The sequence below is a fragment of the Sturnus vulgaris genome, chromosome 4 (assembly GCF_052056855.1).
Source record: "Sturnus vulgaris isolate bStuVul1 chromosome 4, bStuVul1.hap1, whole genome shotgun sequence".
In the NCBI taxonomy this organism is placed as follows: domain Eukaryota; kingdom Metazoa; phylum Chordata; class Aves; order Passeriformes; family Sturnidae; genus Sturnus; species Sturnus vulgaris.
In genome coordinates, this window is record NC_142246.1 from 73,798,962 (window position 1) to 73,824,304 (window position 25,343).

At 47.5% G+C, this 25,343-nt stretch overlaps 1 protein-coding gene across 4 annotated transcripts in view; it reads left to right on the forward strand.

The window, feature by feature from the left end:
• SLC4A4 (solute carrier family 4 member 4) overlaps nt 1–25,343 on the forward strand; it is a 114,936-nt gene that overhangs the window by 74,590 nt on the left and 15,003 nt on the right. For all 4 annotated transcript variants that reach the window (XR_015803493.1, XM_088164340.1, XM_088164339.1 and 1 more), the window contains 13 exons: nt 753–829; nt 6,132–6,289; nt 10,253–10,340; nt 11,542–11,696; nt 11,993–12,106; nt 13,449–13,623; nt 15,346–15,479; nt 17,757–18,028; nt 20,361–20,431; nt 20,760–20,948; nt 21,957–22,070; nt 22,414–22,575; nt 24,363–24,541. Coding sequence is in view for 3 of the 4 variants with exons in the window: in XM_088164340.1 (XP_088020466.1) it covers nt 753–829; nt 6,132–6,289; nt 10,253–10,340; nt 11,542–11,696; nt 11,993–12,106; nt 13,449–13,623; nt 15,346–15,479; nt 17,757–18,028; nt 20,361–20,431; nt 20,760–20,948; nt 21,957–22,070; nt 22,414–22,575; nt 24,363–24,541 (1,888 nt within the window). In the remaining variant the exon portion in view is untranslated. The remainder of the gene's footprint in view (nt 1–752; nt 830–6,131; nt 6,290–10,252; nt 10,341–11,541; nt 11,697–11,992; nt 12,107–13,448; nt 13,624–15,345; nt 15,480–17,756; nt 18,029–20,360; nt 20,432–20,759; nt 20,949–21,956; nt 22,071–22,413; nt 22,576–24,362; nt 24,542–25,343) is intronic.

Below are 25,343 nucleotides of genomic sequence, written 5' to 3' on the forward strand. Positions count from 1 at the left end.
TTTCAGGATAATTTATTACAATTCATACTGACTGCTGTGATTTCTGATCCTGTATCCGTCCCAGAAGTCTTTGTTTACTATTGGTTTGTTGTTTGTTTTGGGTTGTTCTAAATTTCATTATTTTGCTGTGTCTCTGGAGAGTTTCTTCACCTCTCTGGAGAATCTGGTGTCAGGAATTGGTGACTCTTGGCCCATCAGTGTGGCACATGCGTTGTTTTAATCAGTGAGATGCTTAAGGTTCATGAGCTTAGTTAATGAGCTTACTTGGAGTGAGGGAGGTGTTTACTGGGGCTGTCTCAAAGGAGCAGGAGCTGCCACCCGCCCTCTCTGGCTGTGCTGAGGGCAGTGTCTGGGATGCTGAGCAGGGCAGATGCCAGCCACGTGGGAGAGCTGAGGCCAGGGCTTTGTACCCTGCACGGTCCCAGCCCTGTGAAGGGATGGGTTTGTGGTGGGTCCTGGGTGACCTGGCCAGTACCGTGGGGCTGCTTTGCTTCTCTCCCACAGGCAGGAATTATGGAAAGTCCTTGGACTGTTTTGCTGTCCTGGGAGTCACTGGACTGCTAGGTTCAGAGGTGACAAAGTGTTAGCATCTTAAACCCCCCTGTGCCACATCAAGTGACAGAAAGCAGCTTGTCAGGGTCAGGAATTCCCCACATCAGCCTCCCAAGGAAAGGTGTTGCTGTAGCCTGAGCCTCTGTGTTCTGACTGGATCCAAGCAGGTGCTTTAACGGGTGTGGACGTTGTTCTTACAGGCAGCCCAGGCATGGCTCACCGAAACCTGACTTCCACCAGCCTCAACGACATCTCGGACAAGCCTGAGAAGGACCAGGTAAGCTCCAGGTCCAGCCTTCTCTCAGGGATGTGTTTGGAGAGGAGCTGGATGTTGGGGAAATGGCTTAGCCCTGAAAAAGAAGAGGAGTGAGTATTTCTGAGTCCTGTGGCTGGTTCCTCCACTCTTTTTAAGCACCAACCCTAGGAAACAGCAGGTTAATCTCTTACAAGGTCTGAAGCAAGTGACACCACATAGATGGCATCTTGCTGATCTGCATGGGAAAGGAGGGAAAATAACCAGGGAGTGATGGATTTCGGATCCTCTTCCTGCTGAGGGGTTACAAGGGTCCGCAGAGGAACACCCTGGGCTGAGTGTTCACAGGAGCCATGGGGTAGAGCAGGACCATGTAGGGGAACGTGTCCCTGCTGCAGCAGCTGGTGGAACAAAAGTACCACCTCCCCCTGCACGTCCCAGCAGGAGAGAGGCTGTGCTGACAGGTAATGTGGGAGAGCAGCTCCAAAATGCAGTCAGTAATCAAGTTAAAATTGGCCTCTAGTGACAAATGTCCCTGGACTTGACCTCTTTGTTAGACTAGGGTAATGTTTGTGCTGTGGCATACGGGCTGTCTTTGTGTGTGTTTCCGTCCTTCCCGAAGGCTGCCCGTTCTGAGGGGTAACAGTAAGTTTATTCCAACTCTTAGAAAACTGGTGGCTGAATGAGGTCTCTGTGCAAGTTTCAAAAAACCTTTGTCTGGGTTCAAAAAGTGGGTTATTCTCAAAGCCTGGCTGTTTCTTTCGGAGAATCTCTTTTCTGGTCTGTGTCTTTGAGCATTCCCTAGTCCCATGGTGATTCTGAATACAAATGAGTCACTTTGGAAAATTATTTGGGTAGTACAGTGTTGCTGGCCAGTTGGGGATGACTCTCGTCCCTCAGCAGTGGCTGGTCACAGTCTGCTGTAAGTGTCTCCTGAAAGGGACACAGCAATATAATTGAGGTAGAAAAGTGAGTTCAGACTAGTGAAATAGTTTTAAAAGAAATAGATATTTGCCTAAAGAAATGCACTTTCATGGAAAGAGAAGGAGAACAGCATGTTCTACACTGACCTCAGTGTCATGCAGTGTTGTAGTATGTTGTAGTGCCATCTGTATTGGTTGTGTTTCCAAAATACCTGTTTCCTATAATATACACAGCCACACCTGGGGAAGAAGGAGTATTATTAAATAGCTTTTGTCATTGGACAAACTGCTGTGTTATATTTTTAATCCCATTGCAGTTGGGGTTTTAATGCTTGACCAGCCCAAAGCTGAGGCTGAGCATTGCAGCAACTCTCAGTGGTGTAGACAGTCCCCACTGCCCCTCCTGTGTCTCTGGAAATTCAGATAATGGACTTTGGTGCAGAATTGGATATAAAAATAGATGTTTTGGTAGCCCTAATAGGGAAATCTGTTAATAGATGCAGCTGGGAGCATGCTCCAAAGTTCTTAAGTTCCAATGTGCATAATGCCTGGCTCTTGGTAGTGAGAACTATTTCTTGCTAAGTGTAGAGTTCCAAAAAGCCTCTCAGTTACTTAGCCTGTGTCCTGCTGATGAGCTTTGCACAAGTAGGAGCCTTGTCCTCTGCACCTCGAGACATCACCTTAGAGCTCAGTTTTCATGGCTGATCGACTCAAAGTCCTGCCTTGACTGAGTTTGTGGCATTGTGGTGGTGCCTGGCAACTTCCTGGAGCAGGACTCAGTGTGCCATACAGGAGGCACAGCAATAATCCATCGTGTTCCCACAACACAAGCTGCACAGGGAGGGAACAGGTTCACTTTCCTTGGCAGCAGGGAGACTGGCTGTTCTTATCTGGGCTTCCCATCTGGAAGCTGGACAGGTAGTGAGGCCATACAGGCAGGGGGCAATCTGCTGGAGACACGGATTATGCCAGTTTTTATTTATTTGTGTGCTTGTAAGAACTGCAGTGGGTGAGGTCAGTTTATAGCAGTTGCATTGGAGCAGGACTGCCTTCCTGCATCCTTAATCACTCCCTGGTTTTACACACATAGAGGCTTGTGGTTTTTAGAGGAAAAAAGGCTTTGGCCAAACTTCTTTGTACCTTCAGTGATTTTCCTGTCTTCCTACATCCTTAATATTCTGTTCTGAAGCCTTTAATGCTATTTGGAATGGAGCAAGTAATACTCTAGGGAGTTTATAGCCAGCATGCTCCCTTGATCTGTAGCATTCCTGCTCCTTTTCTCTGGATGTTGTAAGGTTCAGGTTTCACATGCGTGTCAGAGAACCCTCCCGGATTCATCCCTACTGCCAGGGACCCACACAGCTCTGCCTGGCCCAGGGGTGTTTGCATCAGCTGGCCCTCTGTGCCGTGGGAATGGTGGCTGGATCCACGGGGATTGCAAAGAGGCTGGCTCAGGATCCTGCAGAAGCTGCTGGGGCCCAGCTCAAACTGCTCCCATGAGAAACAGCTTCAGGAAGGGCCCACGGATCTTGTGTCGTGTCTTGTGTCGTGTTTTTTGCTTTGGGTTTGTTTGGCATTTTATAAAGATAATTAGGGAAGAGGGAGGTGTATTCCCTTTCATTGTGTTTGTTTTTGCAGAGCACTGCCCCTGAGGTAACAGTGCAGAGAAGGCATTTGCCTTCATTTGTTGTATTGTAGGAGGTGTTGGCTGCAGTTAATGCCCTGGGCATTTGCAGCTGGAGAGACAAGCAGTGGCATTTTGGGACAATTTATTCTTCTTTTCTGTATAGCAATTAATAAGTGAGCATCTAGACTTCCTGGCCTCTCCTGGGCTCCCAGCTCTCTGTTGCCAGATACACCAGTGGTGCTGGAGCTATGTCTGTAAAACCAGGACCTCTCGTGGCTGGAGAAGTCCTCAGCTCCTGACCATCAAGTTGTTGGATCAAGTTTTTCACTAGCACCATATTCATAAAATCTCAGAATGGATTGGGATCTTAAATATCATCTATTCCAGCCCCTGCCAAGGGCAGGGCCTCCTTCCCCTAGACCAAGTCTCTCCAAGCCCTGTCCAACCTGGCCTTGGGCACTTACAGGGATGGGGCAACCACATCTTAATATTTAGAAACACTTAAAACTTTTATTTTTTGCAGCTTATATGTGAAGGAAAGTGACTGAAAAGAGTCAGGTAGATGCTTTATTAGCCCCTCTGGTGCCATAGTGCCAGCAGACCATAGGAAAGTGGGGAAGTTCCTCCTGCTGTCCCCACTCCAGTCCCTCCTCCTGCAAGAAATGCTTTGGCTGTGCTCTGTTAGAATGTCCTTGGCAGCTCCGAGTGCCTGAACCACCAGGACTCCTTCAGTGCTAACATGTAAAATAAAGAGGACATGAAAGGAAATCTCTTTTCCCAGGGACCTGCTATTCCTGAGCTGGTGCAACAGCATATAGAAAGGGAATGTATGTTGATATAAGGGGAGGTTCCTGACCTGGTGTTATCTCTGCTTCCAGAGGGCTTGGATGTGGGACGAGCCTGGCTCTGAATGAATACGGTCAGTCAGAGGGAGGCACAAAACCTTTCTTATTTGTTGTGGTGTAGACACTGTGTATTCAGCCTGGTGTTTCCATGTCAACAGGGGATCTGTGCCAAAGCCACTGCTGAGGTTAAAAAAGAAATTGGCCTTGTTTAGAGAAACTCTCCTGCCTTTCCTGGGGAGCAATGGACAGCGAGGCGCTGCCTGGATCCCATTCTTGGGAATGCAGTCCTGTGATTGATTGTGGGAGTGATTGCCTACTTTTCCCTTGGAACATCTTCTCATCTCCACAGCTGCAAGCAGACATTCCCAATTTTGAGGTCTGTCAGCTTGGGTGGTGTACTTTCCCTCCATGGAGCTCCAGGGAAAATGACTGTCTTCCAGTACCATCAGTGCCACCTTTCTGGAGGAAAGGAGTAAAGGAAAAGTGTCTAGAAAGTTCAGTTAACTGGAATTGCCTTTACTTTTGCTGTTTTTCTTGATGCAGAGAGCAGTTTTGCCTGCCTGGTTTCTCCCCAAATCCACGGTGGCCCTCTAAACCATCCTTGGGTGATGGAGCAGCCTGGAGCCTAGAAGGTACCCCTGGAGGCAGGTGTTCATGGGATAAGTTGTGGGAAGATGATCAGGTGATCTTAAACCTATGTGTGAGCAGATACAGAAAAACAGAGAGACAGACAGGTTCAAGTTCCAGGGGGAATTAACCTTCCTTAAGTGCTACTTAGGAGCTGCTTTCATTTCCAATTGATCCAGAGTGGTGGTGGTGATCCAAGTGCTACAGTACATTTCAGGAAATTGGGATTTTGAGGTTGTTGTGTGCCTTTTTGCAAGTATAGTGCCGGAGACCTGTGGCTTTTAACATAACATTAGTGGTTGGGTTGAAATAATGTTCAACTTGGCAGGGGACAGTGAGGCTCCCCCGTCCCTCCCTTGTTCCTGGATGCTGCTGAGGAGTCAGATCTTTCCAAAGCTTCTTTGGGGAATGGTTCAGAATGGATTTTAAGTGCTGACTGCACTCATTACCTGTCTGATAAATGATTTAAGAAAGTGGCGAGTAGTGCTGCAAAACTCATTTGGAGATTAAAAAAACCCACAGTAATGGCACCTCCTCAAAATTAGTGACAGTGGTTTGCTGTGCTTGGCAGGGGGGAAGGGGCTGGAGCCTTCAGCCTCAGGAGCTGGGTGGCCACAGGAAACCGTGCAGGTCAGTTCTGGCTCAGAGAATCACCTGAGCCAGGTGTCCAAACCAGCCCTGGTGTTGCTGAATGATCCTTGTTCCACTGACTGTGGAAGAACTGGTAGCGCTTTTCCAGACTTCCTCCACAGTGCTCCTGGATGCTTATTTACTATTTTTTTTCTGGTGGTAATCCTGATTGAAGCATGCAGGGATAGAATAGTTCCAGCAGTTTTCTTCCTGTTTAATCAATTCATGTATTTTCCTGAGACTTTTTCCATTTTTCTCCTTCCTTGAGTCACCACATGCAGCTCATTAGGGATTCATAGCCCAGTTCAGTGCCCCCCTGGTGCTGGTGCTCCTGGCAGTACATCCTCCCTCTCCATTCACCCTTGGCCAGGCACACACAGAGCATCTCCAGAGATCACCCAGGGAGAGGGGCAGATTGGGAACCAGCTGAGGGCAGGGTTTTCAAAAGCCTTCAATTGCACACGAATTCTGCCGCTGCTGAAGTTCACACAAAGGCGTCTCGCAGAGGCTGAGCTTTAGAACCCAGTGGCTGCTGCTGAGAGTTTCCCCTTCCCTGGTGATGACATTTCTCCATGGCTGGATCCACACCGAGGGTGCACCGCTACGGCACTGAGATGAGAAGAACGTGCCCAACGCAACTTAATTTTCTTTTCCTTCCTCTTTCACTGCTGCAGCTGAAGAATAAATTCATGAAGAAATTGCCTCGTGACGCTGAGGCCTCCAACGTGCTGGTCGGGGAGGTGGATTTCCTGGAGAGCCCCTTCATTGCCTTTGTGCGGCTGCAGCAGGCGGTCATGCTGGGAGCTCTCACCGAGGTCCCTGTTCCCACACGGTAAGGAAACCCAGCCCCCAGGCAGGCACCAGACAGGGAGCCTGCACTTGCACCTGGTGAAGTAAAAAACCAGGCCAGAAGATGTTCTCCACATCCTTTCCATGCCGTGACACGCAGAACCGTCAGGATCGGTGGCGTAAAGTAACAAAACTCGCTGAAGCTGCTTCATCATTTTCAGGTCCTGAATTTGGTTATAAGTAAACCATTGCACAAACACACTTAACAACTCAGCAGTAAAGGGCACTATCAGTGTTCAGTTGAAGTCCCGGGGCTTTTTTCCTGCCCCTTCTATGCAGATCCCAGATTCCCTCTGCACATTTTTTGCTGTACATTCCTCTTCAGCTCAGATCAAATGGAAGATTCAATTCTGGCCCTCCTGGGGCAAAAATAAAAGTCAGGTGAACGGGGACATACAGTTCTACTGGGGCTTGTTGCTTTGTAATGCATAATGGCTCAAGGAAAAATGTCAGAGAAATATTTTATTTATTGTGACTCATGTTGCAAATTAATCTCAGTCTCACAGATAGTAATATATCTTGTGTTCGTAAATATTTGAAGTCACTGCTTGAATATGCCTGCCTGTCTAAGCTGCCCAATGTGAATTCATAGCAATATCACAGCCCTTGTATGGAGTGGAAGTTAGGTGGCTGTTGGAATCCTTGCCTCTTTCTGTGCACCAAACAAAGGGAAAAGAGGATCTAGCTTTGCTCCTTAGTGGCAGTAGCAGTGTTTGTATTTTTTGGAGTTTCATTAAGTGTTTTCTTACAGCCATGTCCACAGCTGTCTGTACACATTGGGTATTCAGGTGGGAGTGTGGGGACCCAGATGTGGCTTCATTTTGTAGCAGGTTATTCATGCCTCAACATTCCTGGTCTCTGTGTGCTTCAGTGTTTCAGCTTCCAACTCCAATCCCACTGACTATTTTTTAAACATATCTCCAAGTTCTTTTCAGCAGTTGTAACGTTAGGTATTGTTTGCTGTGGTGGTGGGAGCCAGGATGTTAGATCCAGGATTGCTGGACAGCCTCATTACTCAGTAGCAGTAATCAAGGCACTATGTCCTTCCACTCCAGCATTTGTCCCAGGAAATGGTATTATCCATTTGCTGTTCTCCAAAGCAAATACTGGCCCTAATCAAAGCAGGAAGGCTCATTAGGTGGCTTTCATGAGTGATGAAGAGCCATTTGCCATGGCTGCATCCTAGGAAATTCAATCAAGGAAATCCCCTCAGGGCCAGGAGGAGCTGTGATGGAACATCTCCGGTGCCGCCGGCATTCCTGCCCTGGGCCTGCACTTAAAGCCCGCAGACTCCTCAGGATGCTGGAGCCTCTGGCATGCCCAGCCTTCTGTGCTCGGGCTTCTCCTTTTATTTTGTTAAGTTGTTGATTCGCTGGTAAAACTGTGGTCCTGCACAGCTCCCGGGGTTTCTCACACCATGGGAGCTGACCTTTGGGTGCTGTGGGCTGCAGGACTGCCGTGGGCCGGGTCTCTCAGTACTGGCACTGAGACCTGTGTCTGCCTCTCTCCTTGGTTTTATGTAGGGCACGAGGGGGTTAAACACGCAGGTTTTGGCTCAGGGCTAATCCAGCCCCTCTCTCTGGGGTGCTGTTTTACGTGGACATTTCCCCTTCTTAAGCAACTGCAGATAGAGAAGCAAGGAATGGTTTGGGTTGGAAGGGAACTCAAACACCATCTTGTTCCAACCCCCTGCCACAGGCAGGGACACCTTCCACTAGCCCAGGTTGCTCCAGACCCTGTCCAGCCTGCCAGGGATTGGACAGCCACAGCTTCTCTGGGCACCCTGTGCCAGGGCCTGCCCACTCTCACAGGGAAGAATTTCTTCCCTATATCCAGTGTAACCCTGCCCTCTGTCAGTGGGAAGCCATTCCTCCTTGTCCCAAGTCCCTCTTCGGCTCTCCTGGAGCACCTTTAGGCACTGGAAGGGGTTCTGAGGTGTCCCTAGAGCCTTCTCCAGCTGATCACCCCCAGCTCTCTCACCCTGGCTCCAGAGCACAGGGGCTAGTAATAGAAAAATCATGGGATATGCAGTTGGAATAGAGATATCCCAGCCATTCCTGAGTTTTCTTTCTGCTGGTCAGATGGAAAAAACATTTAAGGCCTTTGGTTTTCTTGTGTTGAATTTAATCCCACAATACTTGGGACTCCTCATCTGGGGAAGCCCTGAGCTGGCAACATGGCTTGGGAATGGCTTTGTATTTTCATCAGAGCAGTGCACAATCGTGTGTTCAAGGCTGCTGTTTAATGCAATGAAGATGGGGAGAGAGATGAGGAATGAGCCAGGAGAAGATGTTTTTTGGAGATAAGCTGCACAGACTTGCACAGTGTGGTGTGCAGAGCTGGGAAAGGCTGGTGTCTGCAGGTCTCAAATGAAGTGAAGTAACTTGCCCAAAGGTCACTTGGGAAGCGAGGGGCAGATCCAGGAGTCTGGTCCTCCCTGGCCTCCCTACAGAGGCACTTTTCCTCCAGCACTTGGATGAGATTCCTTTAGGTGCCTTTGACCCTTACAGAGCTGCTATTCTAGCAATGCATTGGGAGAAACATTGGATTTTGTTACGACTTCTGAGTGACTGTGAGCTTGGTGGAGCTTCACGTTCCCTGCCTTGGAGCATTATTAACAACGTTAAGTATCAGAATGGACATTGGATAACTCAGCATGAGTTGTGTGCAGCAGGGAGGAATTGTCAGGTGGCCTTCAGCAGAGGAAGAGGAGGAGTACAGCACAGCTAGGAGTGAGGGCTTTTTAACTGGAAATATTAATAACTAAATGATAATAAATCTATGCAAACATAATCTGGTCCAGGCCACTAAACTGCATTAATGTTTTTGTGTTTGTAATGTTCAGCCCATGAAAAGATCTCGTTCTACCCACTGAAGGCAGTTCTGAGCTGAATTAGGACAGAGAATTTGGAAAATGCCACAGACTCCTTGTTTTCAAGAGTGTATTAGTTGTGCAGGGGCATTGAGGTGCTGCTGCTCTGTGCTGGAAAAGAGCCAGCTGGTTGGGGTTATTGCAGAAGAGGGTTATGAAAGTGCCTGGTTCTCCTGGAAAACCAGGAGAATGCCAACTCCTGAAGTTATGAACTTCTTTTTTTATATATTAATATGTTTGGCTAATTTGCATCCTGGAGTTTGGAAAGAGTTGGCTGAGGAACAGTTTTTCTTGAATGTTGTTTTATAAGAACTGGTGAAACAGGGAAAGTTCCAGGAGGTGGGAGGAGAGCAGAGGACATGACCTGGGTGTGTGTGGCTGACTCACCTCCCTGTGAACCTCAAGTAAAACACTCAAATGCCTCGTGAAGAACTCAATTAAGAAGTGTTATGTAGTAATGCCAATCAGTATGTATTTATGGATCCTGTCCTACTAACTTGCTGCCTTCTTTCTTTTAGGACTAGATTCTTTTAAACAGAAAGTAGTTGTTTAGATATAATACTCCTCATAAGCCATTTAACTTAGTGCTTCATCATATTTGAATTAGGGAGATAAAATAATATTTAATCCAATCCTTGGAAGGGGATAGGTGCTTCTGGTGAGGTTATTTCATCTGTATGTTTGCACTGACAAAGGTTTTATATCATGGTGTCTTTTAAACTCTTCAGCAGTGACTTGGATGTAGTTGCTGCCCAAAGAGATCATGTGAAGAATGGAGTGTCCAAGGCCAGGTTGGACAAGGCTTGGAGGAACCTGGCTAGTAGAGGGTGTCCCTGCCCATGGCAGGGGAATGGAACTAGAGGGCCTTTAGGATCCTTTCCAACACAAACTCTTGTGTGATTCTGTGAAACAAGTCCCCATGGAGGTGGACAGGCTTTCGTGGTGCACAGGCCATGGTGGGCCACAGTGCTCTGAAGTTGTCTCTAACAAGCACCACAGCTTTTAAGGTCTAGGTGTTATGTAAGTAATAAGCATTTTGCCATCCTAAGTGGGAACAATCTCTTGGTTTTTCAGATTTCTCTTCATTCTGCTGGGACCAAAGGGCAAAGCCAAGTCCTACCATGAGATTGGCCGAGCCATTGCCACGCTGATGTCAGATGAGGTAGGTGTCCTGGCCTCTCCTGTGGGAAGTGCCTTCTCCCAGGTAACAATGTCCTTCCCTCCAGCCTGCTCAACAGGAAGGACCATTCCTGTCAAGCTGAAATATCCACATCACCTCCCAATTCCATCTGTTGACATAATTATTTTCATGCTTCATGTTTTGTAAAAGTGTGACTCTAGGAGAGGTTTATCCACCGTGTGTATTTTGCTGCTAGCGATCACTCTTTCATATTCACTGTGAATTAATTGTTGAATTTATTGTGTCGTGGTCTGCACCTTGTGTCCCATTCTGCCATCCCAGTATCCTGCAGCCAGGGATATGCAGGTAATGCCCACGGGCCTGCTTCCCCCAGGCTGTGGTGCTGTGTGTGGCACCGTGTCCTGAGCCCTGGCAGTGTTGATGTGTTAGCCAGGAGCAGCTGGCCACTCCTCTCTGCCATGGCTGGCCTTTCAGGATTCATTTGCAGCTCCTTCCTCCCAGCGTCCCTGGGGCTCTGCGTGCTGGGGCTCATTCACATCAGCTTTGTTTCTTGGCATTGCTTCGCTCTCCTGCAGTTCCTTAATTACAGCTCTCCTGCTTTCTGTCACTCAGGGCTCTGCTTTGCACAGCCCCAAAGGCCCTTCCTGCCACCAGCTCGTCTGTCACGTGCACTGATCCACCTCCTCTCCACACAGTCCAGAAGATTCCTGTAGAATTCAGCACTCATGCTTTTCCCCTTCTCTCATTTGTTCGTCGTGATTAATACCAAACCTTTCACTAAAACTAGTTTATGATATTGTTTTCAAGTAAATATTGTCATCAGTTCTGTGTCACAGGGTTGAAAATTAAACTGGGTTTGATAGACTGAATTAGGTGGCTTTTTCAAAGTGTCTTCTCCAAGTGTGATTGAAAGTCCTTATGTAGAGGAAAACTTTTTTGCACTAAAGAAATAGATAATTGCTTTACTAACATTTTTAAAGATTAGAAATAGATGTTTTGTTTAAAATTAGATATATGCCTGCAAGGAAAGAATGTCTGTCGTTATCCAGCCAAAGGAAGGGGCTTTCTGAGAGTCACACCTTCTTGTGCTACATGTCCTGATACTTCTTCAGACGTTTCTGAGAAGGAATTAAATTGATTTTGTAGAACTCAGCAGCTGCTTCTGGAGTCAGGGCCACAGAAAATGCCAACTTTTTCCACATGGAGTCTCTTTTCCCTGCAGGTGTTCCATGACATTGCCTATAAAGCCAAGGATCGTCAGGACCTGATAGCAGGCATTGATGAATTTCTGGATGAAGTCATTGTGCTCCCCCCTGGGGAATGGGATCCAGCCATTAGGATAGAGCCCCCCAAGTCTCTCCCTTCTTCAGATAAGAGGTAATAGCAGCAGAGGGGCTCTGTGGCAGAAGACAGTGGGCATGAAGTGTGGAAAGGGGATGGGAAGAGCTGGTGTTTTGGTTGTGCCAGGTGTCTGGGGTGACCTGCACCTGTCTGTTCCTGTTTAGAAAGTCCTTGAGATATTTTCAGGCCTTCCTTAGTAGTTGGAGAGAGGATGTTCCTGAAAGTCTGAACCTTTTGAGGTGATGCTGTAGGCACACAATAACACAGCTGGTAGTTAGTCAGGCTCTTGAGGGTTCTCCTTAGTCCTTGTGACACGCTGTGTCCTTGCCTAGGAAGAACATGTACTCGGGTGGGGAGAACGTGCAGATGAACGGAGACACGCCCCACGACGGGGGGCACGGCGGCGGCGGCCACGGCGACTGCGAGGAGCTGCAGAGGACGGGCAGGTCGGTGACACCCCTGTAAAAAACATTGCCACCCCCACGGCCTGCCTGTACAGGCTGAGGTGGGACCCCAGAATGTGTCCTGGGCGCTTCTTGTGCCCAGAGTGACGCTGCCTGAAGGGTTCCAAACGGCAGAATGTCATGACTCAGATACTCATTCAATGATAAAGAGCCATTAACAAGGACAGAAGGCCCAGGTGGGTGCTGCCTCTTGGGAGCTGTGAAGTCACATGAACCATAAGGGACATAAACATGGCAGGTACAAGCCTCAGTTAATCCATTTGGATTGCTGAAGGGCTGCCTTAGCCAAAAGCAGAGATGTTCCCTTTTCTGGACATTACTGTTGCACAGCTGAAGGCTTTTATAGATACACATAGAATAAGGATAGAAATAGAGAAGGTAACAGCTCCCCAGGCTCTACTCTCTGCTTTATTACTCTGCTTTGTGCCATGTAAAAGTCCACTGGAGTGGGAATACTGCTCAAATAGTCATGAAACAGCAAGCTCAGCATTTCAAGATTCATGCACAGGGTTTCATAATGGCTTTGTGCCCTCCCTCCCACTCTGTGTCTTCTTTTTCAGTTCTAGTTTTGTTCTAAATTCTAGGAGAAAAGTCTGAAAGTCTTCACACTGCATTGGTGTATACAAGGCAGTGGAGTGTCCTGATTTGGGGTCAGAAGGTGGCATGTGCCTGTCTGCCCCAGTGTCTGTGCAGTCCTGGCATAGGTGGGGAGCTGTGGGCAGGGGAACAGGAGGCTAAACAAACTATTTCTGTGCTGGCAGTGTCAGTGCTACGTGGAGTTGATAAGAGTTAAATGCTGTCTTGTCTGTGGTCATACAAAAAGGGATGTCTGCAAGTGAGTTCTTTTATTGTCTAAGAGTATCATTTTTACTTCTAGTTCTTTTGCTGGTTATTTGAAGCATTTTTCCATACAGTGGATTGTTTGGCTCGCCCAGCCATGGTGTCTGCTATGTGGAGAAATTCAGGCAGGGGTTTAGACCAGAGTTCATCTATTTGATTACATCAACTAATATATTTTGGGGGAAAAAAGCCAACAGATGAGCTTCCTGAAATACAAACTGTAGTGGTCTGTTTCAGCAGAAGGGTGGCTTGTAGTCCTAAAATGTCTGTTTCCAGCTGCATCACATGTTTGAGATAATTTCTTTCCTTATAACGTTGTCTCTGAGATCCCTGGACCGGCACAGCTGTGATAAGACTGTTTGCAGTGTGGTGATCTCACTCCTTTGAGATAATACTTCATTGCTGGCAGTGTCTCTGATGACTTAGCCTGGTGATTTCCACTGTGAAACACCTTGCACGAGTCTCCTCTTGCTTGTCCTCGCAGGTTCTGTGGGGGCTTGATCAAAGACATCAAGAGGAAAGCACCGTTCTTCGCCAGCGACTTCTACGATGCTTTAAACATCCAGGCCCTCTCAGCCATCCTCTTCATCTACCTGGCCACTGTCACCAATGCCATCACTTTTGGGGGATTGCTTGGGGATGCTACGGAGAACATGCAGGTGAGCAAGAGCTTTCAGAAGCAACAAACACAGCATTTGCCTTTTGCTGTGCAGTCAGAGCAATGTTTGGGCACTGGCAAAGCTGGAATTCTTGCTACAATAATGGAGGTGGTCCCTGTTTTCACTGCATTCTCTGCTGCTATGGCTGTCCTTTGACAAATTGGACAGAAGTTTCTTAAATGGTGAATAAAAGCAGGCCCAAGAGACAGAGAAGGTCTTTGCTCCTTCTGTAGAGAGAAGTTCCTCTGATCTGCTCTCAGTTGTACCATTTTAGTCCAATTAAGTTTGCTAAGTCTGAATCATCTGCCTGATTCCTACAATACCTGGGCTTTGGACTCTCTAATGAAAAGAAAATCCCAAAATAATTAGGAAAATGAGTGACACAGGAGAGAAATGTCAGGTCTTTAGAAAGATGAATTTTGTAGTAGTGGGAGGTCACATGCTGAGAACCAGCCACATATCCATGGACAGACTGGATCAATGGCTTAGCTCAGCCTAAGGAGAAGGGATTCTCTGTTAACTGGTGCTGTAGGTGCTTTGGGTTAGTGGAATAATAGGAAAAGTAGGAGGTTGTATTTAGATAGATTCAGTTCAGCCAGTCCAGTTCAGTCAAATCTCCTAGCAATAATTCAGCTCGTAATGACAATGACTGAATTATTAATTTATGCAGGTTTAATTAAGTCAGACATAGGAAATGAGGGCACATATCTGGAACCCTGCACTCCCCTGTGATGAATTACAGGCTAGAGTAAGATCCAGCAGTCTGTGCAGTGCCCAGCTCCCTCTCTCTTGTTCAGTTTGCCTTTTGTGAGACCCATAGAAGTCAGGAATGGAGAGACATCCAGGACCCACCAGTGAGCAACACTGGACTGTGGGGGAGCAGCAGAGCAAAGCCTGTCTGCTGTGCACAAGGTGCAGTCTTTAAATTAGAGGAGGAAGAGGAAATGTTACCTGATTCCAAATCTAGTTCAACCTGAGAATCACTTAATTGTGGCCAAAAGTCTCAAGAATACTTACTACCAAGTAGCAAAAAACCCCCCAAACCCCGTAGTGTTTTTGGGGCTACTACATCACAGTTCGTGTGTCTTGTTTGCTCTAAACAATGATGTGGCTGCTGCTGGGGCAGGCACTGAGCAAGGCCCATCCCTGCTCCCTGTCCTGGGAGCTGCCCCAGCCAGCACTTCCTTCACAGCTCACTCCTGAGTTTTATGTTTCCACGAAAAGACACTATTCTTAGCTACAGACACGTGGAAGAATGCAGAGAAAAGAGATTACAGATGCTCTGGCCATGAGAGCCCTCTCCATGAGTAATACAAGAGGAGTGGAGGGGATCAGCTCTTTATTGGGCTCATCCTTACAAGTCCCCAAAGGCAGCCAGCCTATTGCTTTCCTCAGTGTAAACACCAACTCGTGTCTTCTCCAGGAAGAGAGAGACACAAAACTGAATTTCAGTTCTTGCAGTACCCCTGATAAGTCAGGAAAGCTGCAGCCCCATCCCTGGAGCACAAGTGGAAGGGAGGATCAGTATGTGCTGTTCATTTCCAGCTGCTCAGCATGTTGGTTATCCGAGTAACTGTGGGTTGTGTGGGACCGAGCTGTTGGTGTGAGCTGCAGGGGAGGCAGAGGATGATCTCCCCTTGGTCGTGGGCACGGGGCCACGACAGAAGCACTCTTTTGGAGAGGGTTGTCCTGCAGGAGTGATGCTCTCCTGTGTCTCCACAGGGCGTGTTGGAGAGCTTCCTGGGCACGGCTGTCACCGGCGCCATATTTTGCCTTTTGGCTGGTCAGCCCCTCACCATCCTGAGCAGCACAGGACCCGTCCTGGTCTTTGAGCGGCTCCTCTTCAATTTCAGCAAGTGAGTACTGGGGGAGAGGGGGGAGGGCAGCAGCGTCCCACACCAAGGAAAGCCCAGCCAGGAATGAGCTGCCTGCCCATGGGGAAGGAGGGGATTTAGTGCACAGAATGAAACGTTTCATTCCTCCTGGAGATGCAGTGCAATCACAGCAGGGATTTTCCCTGCACGCACGTCCCAGGGCACTGCCCAGGGTGTGGCTGCCTGTCTCTGGGGGGGCCTCCTGAAAAAAAACCTTGGCCACTTCAGTCCTCCCTGAGGAATTTGCTCTAGTTACAGCGTGCTGATTCTCTAACTCCCATAGGAGCAAAGAAAGGAATCCTGCTCTTCACTAACAAAATCCCATGGGTCTCCAGGTTGCCAAAAATTTGTCCAGTAGTCATTTGAAATAATCACTATTATGTAGGAAAGCAAAAGTGTCTGTGGCCAAAACAGCCTGCAGAATTCTATGGTGGAGCTTTCCTGCATTTAAAGGCACTTGGGTTTTTTCCTTTTAATTGGTGTGAAGAGATTCTGCTCCCTCCATGTTGTTTACAGCTGACAGAGCTAAAGGGAGCCCATTTGGTTAGGTGTGCTCATTTACCATTTCTCACATCTGCAATACCAGGAAGATATACTGGAATCCCCAAAGCAATCAGCAGTGTCAAGGGTGATTTCACCCATGGGGCTGGTGATCCTTTGGCTGGTGTTCTGCAAGCAGATGGTTTTAAGTTACACAGAATACCCCCCCCAAATCCCTTGTAGTGTGTGTTCTCAGCATGGCAGGTTGTGCAGGACTTGTGTTCCTGCGTGTAGGGAGGAATGGGGGCTAGAAAAAATGGCTGGAAAATTAAATTATCCCAGGGAGAGAAATTGGAAGCTACCAAAGGGTGAGAGTTGCACAGTGGAGCAAGAGGAGGGCACCTTTCTTTTTTTATTTCATCTGGAATAAATGAATAGAGCCAGGAATGGACACCTTGCACCTGTTGGATGTCTGGCAGGCATTACAAAGCCCAGGTGCAGCACACAGCAGGAAAAAATCAAGATAGAAAAGCACTTTTGTTTTGGGAGGGAGAAGGTGGTTATTTTTAACCTGAGGAGGAGGTGGTGGTTATAAAAGCCATTGTCCTAACAACCTGCCAGAGCAGAAATGCAGGAGTTTTCAAAGGAAGCCTTTCTTACAAAGAAATTGGAACTAAGTACTTTGATTTTTCAGTAATGCATTTGTGGTTGTTCATTTTCACAGCACAGTGTTCCCTGCTAGGAGCAAAAGGAGAAAAACTTCCCATCTCCTAACTCATTTAAAGTGTGATTCTGTGTGTGTATCTGAAAAGATCCCTAAAAACCCCTGCAGACCCAGCCATGTGTCTGACCTCAGGTGCTCCATGGTGCTGGCACCAGGGACCAATCCTACAGGACACGATGCTTTTCCACATGCTCTGTCAGCTTCAGAAGTGCTGCAGGAATTTGAGGAGTAAAAGCCAAAATAATATAGTTTAAAATTTTTGAAGTTCTTCAGTGGTGTGGAGTCAGTGTACCTGGGTTTCTGCCAGCTGCCTTCAGAGGGAAGGGACCTCCTGGCCCCTCAGGCACTGACTCCAGATATTTCAGAGTTGTCACTCGGGTCTTGTATTAGTATTTTTATTTTTTTCCCTTCTCTTTTTCTAAATTACTTTGTTTCTTACTTGCTCCTTGCCCTCTTCCAGGTCAGGGCTTCTGGCTTCCAGAGAATTACAGCTGGCTGAGCCTGCCAGTCCCACCACCTCTTGCTTCCTTCCCCAGAACAGGCCTTCCTGGCAGGTCCTCATCTGCTCCAGTGTTCCCTTTAGGCACTTGTTCATTCCTGAAACCCCACTTTGGGACTCTGTGCTGGCCCAGCACCTCAGCCTCAAGCAGAAAACAAGGGGCCATCGTTCCCAGGAGGGAATGATGCAGTTGGGTGCCTGGTTCTCCACACCCTGCCATTCCTGGCACCAGGCTTTGTCATAGAATCATGGAAAATCCCAGGTTGGGAAGGACCCATAAGGATCAGTCCAACTCTCTGCACCTGGCAAGACTACCTAAAACTAAACCATAAGACTAAGAGCCCTGTCCAGGTACTCCTTGGACTCTGTCAGGTCAGGTGCCCTAATGCTTCCCTGGGGAGGCTGTTCCCATGTCCAGCCACTCTCTAGGAGAAAGATCTTACATGTCCAATCTCCACTTGCCCTGACCCAGCTTCATTCCATGTAACATGTGCTTGGTACTTCTGATCTTATCTAACACAATGTCTCCTTTCCTGCCACCCTTGCCTTGTTGCAGGGACAATGACTTTGACTACCTGGAGTTCCGCCTCTGGATCGGCCTCTGGTCAGCCTTCCAGTGTCTCATCCTTGTGGCCACTGATGCCAGCTTCCTGGTCAAGTACTTCACCCGCTTCACTGAAGAAGGATTCTCTTCCTTGATCAGCTTCATCTTCATTTATGATGCTTTCAAGAAGATGATCAAGCTGGCAGATCATTATCCCATCAACTCCCAGTTCAAGGTGGACTATATCACACATTACTCTTGTGCCTGTAAACCACTAGATCCAGGTAAGGGAGTGTTCATTACCTCTCCAGTTTGTCGTTTGGAGGTGGCCTTTGCTCTCCTTTTCCCTTGTGCTGCAGCCCAGATAATTGGTAGGTTATTCCTTCTTTATCAGTTACTCTTGAATAGCCTATCTTAGTCTCAGGAAGCTGAGAGGTAGATTTCACTCTACATGCCAAGTGGAATGCCAGTACAGCTGGCCTGCCTGGAACTCCTCCAGAGAGCGTCATGATCAGTGGAAAAGCTGTTTCTGCACCCATGTCTCTTTGCATCCCTGTGGCTGTCAGTTCCAAATGGCCTTCCTCCAAGAATTCCACAAAGGGGCAGAAGTGGTGGCCAGGCCACTGCCATGGAGCTCAGGCCACTGCCATGGAGCTCAGGCCACTGCTGTGGAGCTCAGGTCACTGCCATGGAGCTCAGGTCACTGCCATGGAGCTCAGGCCACTGCCATGGAGCTCAGGTCACTGCCATGGAGCTCAGGCCACTGCCATGGAGCTCAGGCCACTGCCATGGTGCTCAGGTCACTGCTGTGGAGCTCAGGTCACTGCCATGGAGCTCAGGCCACTGCCATGGAGCTCAGGCCACTGCCATGGAGCTCAGGTCATTGCCATGGAGCTCAGGCCACTGCCATGGAGCTCAGGCCACTGCCATGGAGCTCAGGCACTGCCATGGAGCTCAGGCACTACCATTTGAGGAGCTGGATTTAGTCAAGGCGTTACCCAAACATGGGTGGTTCCACCTCCTGGTTGCATGGATGAGAGGGAAAGCACAAACAATTCCTTCCCTTCCAAGAAGGGAAGTGTATCTACAGGGCAGCCTATCTGTGGAGCGTGGCTGTGTGGCAGGTAGAGCCAGTGTACCTATGGCTCTGGGAACAAAGGGTTACAAACCCCAAATCCAAACTGAGATGTTGCAATAGACCTCTCGTTAGAGAGTAGAAATGAACCAAGACACAGACTCTCAGTTAACAGTGTGAAAAAGTTTCTGGTTTATTCTTCTTTACAGCTTAGCCATCCTGACTCTGACTACAGCAAGCTCCTCCTGTAGGGTCCAATTGCAGGCTCTGACTCCATCACACCCAGACTGATCTCACAGCAGATCTTTTACAGCAGCAACTCTCTTTCTTTTTTTGTTCTTCTTTGTGTCTCTCTGGATCCTTCCTCCAGGTTCCTCCTGACCAGCCAACTCACCCCTTTTATCTCACATTTATCTTTATTAGTCTCAGTGACCCATTAAGGGCAAGGCTGTTCCTCTTCTTCAATAATTAGTACCACTGTGACTTTATCGGGGTGAGGTCACTTGTAATCTCTTCTTCTACACCTACACTGAGAGACACTGGCTGTACCTTAGGGACCACTCCTAGGATCCCACAAACAATGGGGAATGATTAAGTAACTTGATCTGTGCCTGAAGTGAACTGCAGGTTATCTTGGCACACCTGGCCCACAGGAAGGGCTGCTGGCTGCTCCTTGCAGGTGTTGGGAGCCGGTTCCCTGGGGGCTGTGTGCCTGCCTTCCCTATTAAACACAGGATCACAGCACATGGATGCTGGTCTGGTTCTGCCTCCACTGGAATGGCAGAGTGGTTTCCTTTTTGAAACTAGGAGGATGGGAATAGCCAATGCCAAATTGGAAGTCTCCACTTCCCATTGAAACACTTGTGGTTTTCAGACATCCAAGTGCAAAGAGTTCATTTATGCAAAACCTCAGTAATCCGTGAGGACCGGGGCCACGAGTCCATTTGCAGGAAGGATTGCATTTCTAAATGAAATTTCAAATTCATGATTCCTAATGCTGCAGAAGCCACAGGGAATGCTGCTCCTTCTTTCAAAGAAATTATCCCCATCCTGTTGATTTCGATTGCTTGCTCTCTTTTTTCTTTCTTTTAATTCAAAACTGTATTTATGCTGGACACAGAAATGCATTTTGCTTTTCTGGATATCTTTGGCATTGTGCTTGCATTTGAAATTAATCATTAGGAGTTCTGTGGGTATTTAATTTAATCCAGAAATCATTAGAAAAATATTGGAAAGCTATGAAATATTATATTGTCTGTCTGGTTCTTTGTGTTGTTTTTTTTTTACCGTGAACTCAAAATATAATCCCTGTTGGGTTTGGGTTATGTTTTGCTTAACCTTTTCTTTTTCTGTTTTGTGAGTGATTCATGATTGAGGCTTTTGAGTCTCTCTGAAACACTTGTGACTCACTTTACTGGAGCAAAGAGGTGGCAAATAGCTTGACAGAGTCAAGAGATTATTTAATAATTGGAATTGGCTCTCCTTCCTAACTGTTTCCTGCATCCTGCTCACCATATTGCCTTTTTTCTTTTCTCTTGCAGTTAATAGCTCATTACTTAACAGGACAATGGTGCTGGCAGACGATGAGTTGGTCTCTCCCTCCTCCGAGCTGGTGAGTTCCCCTTGGGAAGGCAGGGATCCCATGGACTGCAGAGTCTCACGGTGCCACTCTGCTGGCAAGCTCTGGGTATGAGGAGGAAGGAGTGGAGTTTGATGGATCACATCAGTGTATGGGAAAAGGAGGGAGAAACACAGAGTAACAATCCCTTGTAGTCAAACACCAGCAGGAAAATGGTATCACCCAAACCCTTGTATGATTCCATGATTTTTAGCTTCTGCATGAAGCCTCCCTGTTCCTCTCAGATCCCCTGTCATCATTCCTGTCCCGACACGGGCACACAGCACCAGCCTTATGGAAACATTGCCTTGTTTTTGTGCAGGACAACACCACCATTGACTGGGCAGCTCTGACGGCCAAGGATTGTTTGAAGTATGGGGGTCAGCTTGTGGGCAACAACTGTGACTATGTCCCTGACATCACCCTCATGTCTTTCATCCTCTTCTTTGGCACTTACACCTGCTCCATGGCCCTGAAGAAATTCAAGACCAGTCGCTACTTTCCCACCACGGTAAGTATCTCCTGGCAGCCCATCAGTCTTTCCAAGGGCACAGGTCAGCCTTCCTTTTGGAGTTGCTATCCTGCACACAGGGAGGGATGCTCTGCAGGGAGCCGGGTTGCACTGGTTGAGATAAAAGTGCAGCTGGTTGTTGGATCTGGTTATCAAAGGTATGCCTGGGATTGCTCCCAGTGCTTCTGGAGGGCACAGGTAAGGCAGCAGAAGAGCTGAGAGGAGCTGGGAACTGTCTGGGTGATGTGGCAGGGATTGTAAAGGTGCTGAGGGCAACCTTTTCAAGCTTACAGGCACCTCTCAGGTGCATCTGCTTGTTCTGTCCCCTGCTGAGGCTCCCAGGGCTTCCTGTGTGTGCCAAAGCCATTTCTCTCTGAGACTGCCCCGTTTCTGGCATTCTGACACACAGGGATTTATCCTGCATGGATGTTTACTGTTCCACTGTGTTACAATTGAACCTCTCTTATTTTTAATAAAAGGGAAACAAATTCCATCCAGGCTGGTATGCAGCTCAATTTATCTGTAACCATGCAAAACCAGGAAACCTGGAAGGAACAACAGCTCTGGAAAGCTCACACAGTTCCAGGCTAGCCCAGTGGCTCCTGTCTGGTTAAATTCTGGGGTCTGATCAGTGGCAGCTCTCAGTTGTTGTATTCCAATGCCTTCAGGAGAGCTGCAGTCTTAGGGATTTAGCTGAGAAGCCTGTTCTGTTTTCCTTAGTTTGACTTATTACTTGAACAGCAAACAACGTAATCTCTGCCATTCCTTTAGACTATCTCTTTTGTGGAAGTTTGTGTTGTTTTCATGCTTCCATTTAGGTGTTCAGAAAACACAGTGAAGTACCAAGGCATGTGTGGCAAATGACACTGGACATGATGGTGGGTGTATCTGTGGGAGAAGAAACAACGAGCTTGTCTTGCCAGGGTTTCTCATGTAGACACTGAAGCGTGGCTGAAATGGTGTTTGGTGGTGCTAACTCCTGTGGTTGTGACACCACATCTCTTTCAGGCCCGGAAGCTCATCAGTGACTTTGCCATTATCCTGTCCATTTTGATTTTCTGTGGAATAGATGCCCTGGTTGGTGTGGACACACCAAAACTAATTGTGCCAAGTGAATTCAAGGTATGTTGTTGTCAGCTTGTTTGCTGGCTTTTGGGAGAGGTTCCTTTTCCTTCACACCTGCCCCATGTGGAAGGACTTGCCCTCAGAAGGGGAATGTAGTGTATGGTCTGGAAAGGGCTGGTGTGCTCAGAAGGTTAGGATGCTTTTTGATAGCATCATTTTAATTGGCTGATCTATCTCCTAAATTTTGCCTCCATACTTGGAACCTTTGATTGGTGTTAGTGGGAAGGATGAAGTTGCCACAGACCTGAGGTGTCTCCCTGGAGCTCCATTGCTGGAAGCAAACCTGGCTTTGGGATGTCATCACCTCTAACACAAGCTTTCTTTTCCTTGCCCTTCCAAGCCAACCAGTCCCGAGAGGGGTTGGTTTATCCCACCTTTTGGAGGGAACCCGTGGTGGGTGTACCTGGCAGCAGCCATCCCTGCCCTGCTGGTGACCATCCTCATCTTCATGGACCAGCAGATCACCGCTGTCATCGTCAACAGGAAGGAGCACAAGCTCAAGGTGGGTGTGCCTTGTGCCTGGAGCACGTGCAGGGTTTGGTTTTTACTCCTGCCACCTTCCTCCCTCATGGACACGAGCTGATTCCCTGTCACTGGTGCTGGTTCTAAGCAGGAAAAGTGGCTTTGTGGCCAAAGCTGCACAGTGCTGTCACGTATGAGCAATAAGCTGGAGAGATCTGGGACATACCAAGGGCATAGCCCCAGTTGGATGTTATTTAAAGAAGAGCTGATATGTAACAGCCTAAGATGTAGTCATGTTTTTAAAACAAACTTTCCAGACCAGTGCTATGCAGTTTTTCATGCCTGTAAGGTTTTTTTCCTTTCCCTGCACGGTCAGTTCTATTGAAAAATATTAGATTCCTGTAAAAGAAGACTCTCCCTTCCTGCTAACAGGGCATGTTTCAAGTGGTCTGACCCGTGGGAGTAATGGCTCCCTCAAAACATAGGTGATAGTGGGTCTTTATTTAGATACCTGCTTCACCAGTTATTGAGAGAGCTGTGGGAAATGGGAAGGGAGCTTCTCCTTGGAAAAGAGGAGGATATTTCAATTCATGTGATCACTGTAAACATGAGACAAGTACCGTGTAATTGAAGACCATCCTGAGCCCAGCCTGGAGGAGAGAGTCAAGTACCAAGGCATGGGAAGGGTTTCTTGTGCACAGTGATGACTGCTGGCTGAGGGTTTAAAAAAACTGCTCGGAACATCCTTGTTTGCCTCCTGGATCTGGGCAGATAAATTCAATTCTGGGCTCTTGTGTTCCTCAGAGATAGCTAAACAGTTTTATATCTATGTCCTGCACCTAACCAAGCAGACATAGCATTTTCTTAAATTTAATAATTTCTTTATTTAAGAAAATATTCGCTCTTCCCTCATGAAGAAGAGGCCCCTCATCTCTGCAGCTTGTGAGCCACTGAATGGTTCATAAGTGGTTTTGCTGTCAGCACTGGCTGTACTTTTTTAGTAACAAAGTTATAAACACTCCAGCAAAGTACTGTTTGATGTAAAAAAATGTATTCCCTGCTTCCTTTGTTATGATGTGAGTATGGTATTTTGTGGAACTGAGGGTTCACAAGTCCCATCCTGTTGTTCCACACAAAAGAATACTTCTATGCACAAGATGTGCTGTGGGAAAAACGGTGTTTTTTTCTGCTCATTCCTTGCTGAAGTGTTGGCAGGGTGTTGCTGGGTGCCCGTCCCGGTGCCACCAGCCAGCCAAGGTAAGCAGCACACGTGTGAGGAAAACAGTGAGGACTATTCAAGAGAAGCTGGATTGTTCTGCCTCCTGGGTCATCCTAGGCTTGGATCATTTGTTTTTTCCAATGAAATCAAATTGAATAGGATTTAATAAAGGTTAATCTGTTTTAAAATAGCAAACCTTAGAGGTTTGTCCGCTGTTTTTCTGAAGATCCCTTTTCTTGGTGGCTCTTTTGTTTCTTCACTTCTTCTCTTGGCACTTGTGACTGCTGGATTTCCTGTTTTATTTCATTAAAGGATTTTAAAAATAGAGGATCAGAGGTGTTTGAAAGGGAGTCAAGAATGAGGGCAGCTTTCTCCTTTGGGTAGGGAATGAGACCTCAACTGTTCTTGTTGCACTCCTGAAGGAGCCTGGGGTTATGTCCTGAGGGAGATGCTTCCTTATGCTGTTCCCAAGATTTGATGTATTTCTGCTGTTTGGCTCTGTTGGCCAGGGTGTTGCAGAAGGAAATGCTGCCTGTCTGGTGTGCCTCTGCCCTGCTCCATAGGCATCTGGAACAATTCAGCTGAAGGTTCTTTGTCTCCCTCCACAGAAAGGTGCTGGATATCATCTGGATTTGTTCTGGGTGGCCATTCTGATGATTGTCTGCTCCTTTATGGGGCTGCCCTGGTACGTGGCTGCCACTGTCATCTCCATCGCTCACATCGACAGCTTGAAGATGGAGACAGAGACCTCAGCCCCTGGAGAACAGCCCAAGTTTTTGGGAGTGAGGTAGGAAGACTTCATTACCGTGGTTGCCTGCAAAATCCTTTTGTACAAAGAATTTTGTGCTGCTTTCTCCCTATTTCCAAAGCCAATTCCTTGGGCAAGCCCCCATGTGACTCTTCCAAAGTTTATTTGGCCACATCAGACACAGTGTTCCTGTGTTAAAGGAAATAAATTTCCTGCATATTTCTCTATCCAGGGAAATGAAACAAATTCCTTAGCAAATGTAATGGTCAAACGTACACACCTGTCATACCTAGTGCAACCAGCTCTACTTAATGAAGCATTTTTTCCTGTGTTTGGTTGCCTTAATTAAATGGTTTGAAGTGCTTCCGATTGGATTACTCCTGGAAATCAGGCTGCTTGTTTAGGTAACTAAATGGAAATTTTATGGCCTGACTTCGAGTGTTCTGAAATATTACTGGCCGAGGTGTTTTTGGATGTGGGAAGCCCTGTGGGTGCTGCTGAAGGCACCTGCTCAGCACCCCATGAAGGTCTGAATGATCTCCCCGGCTGTGGGCAGGACTCACAACGTGTGGCTGATGATTTATTGCCTCTGTGCATGCTCAGAGTGCAGCTGTGCAGGGACCTGGGGGTGCTGCAGCACACTCTGTAGTGTTTAACCTGTAAACACACTGCCCCAGGCTCAGTTGCAGTGCTGTGTTGATCCCCAAACAGTGTAATAAAATTATCAGGGGGTTTCAAAGAGAGGTCTTGGCCAGGATCCAGCCACCTGCTTGATGCTGCTGGATTAAAAATGTGGCTGCAAAAATGAGTTTTGAGGACTCCTGTTGGTGTTAAGTACCTG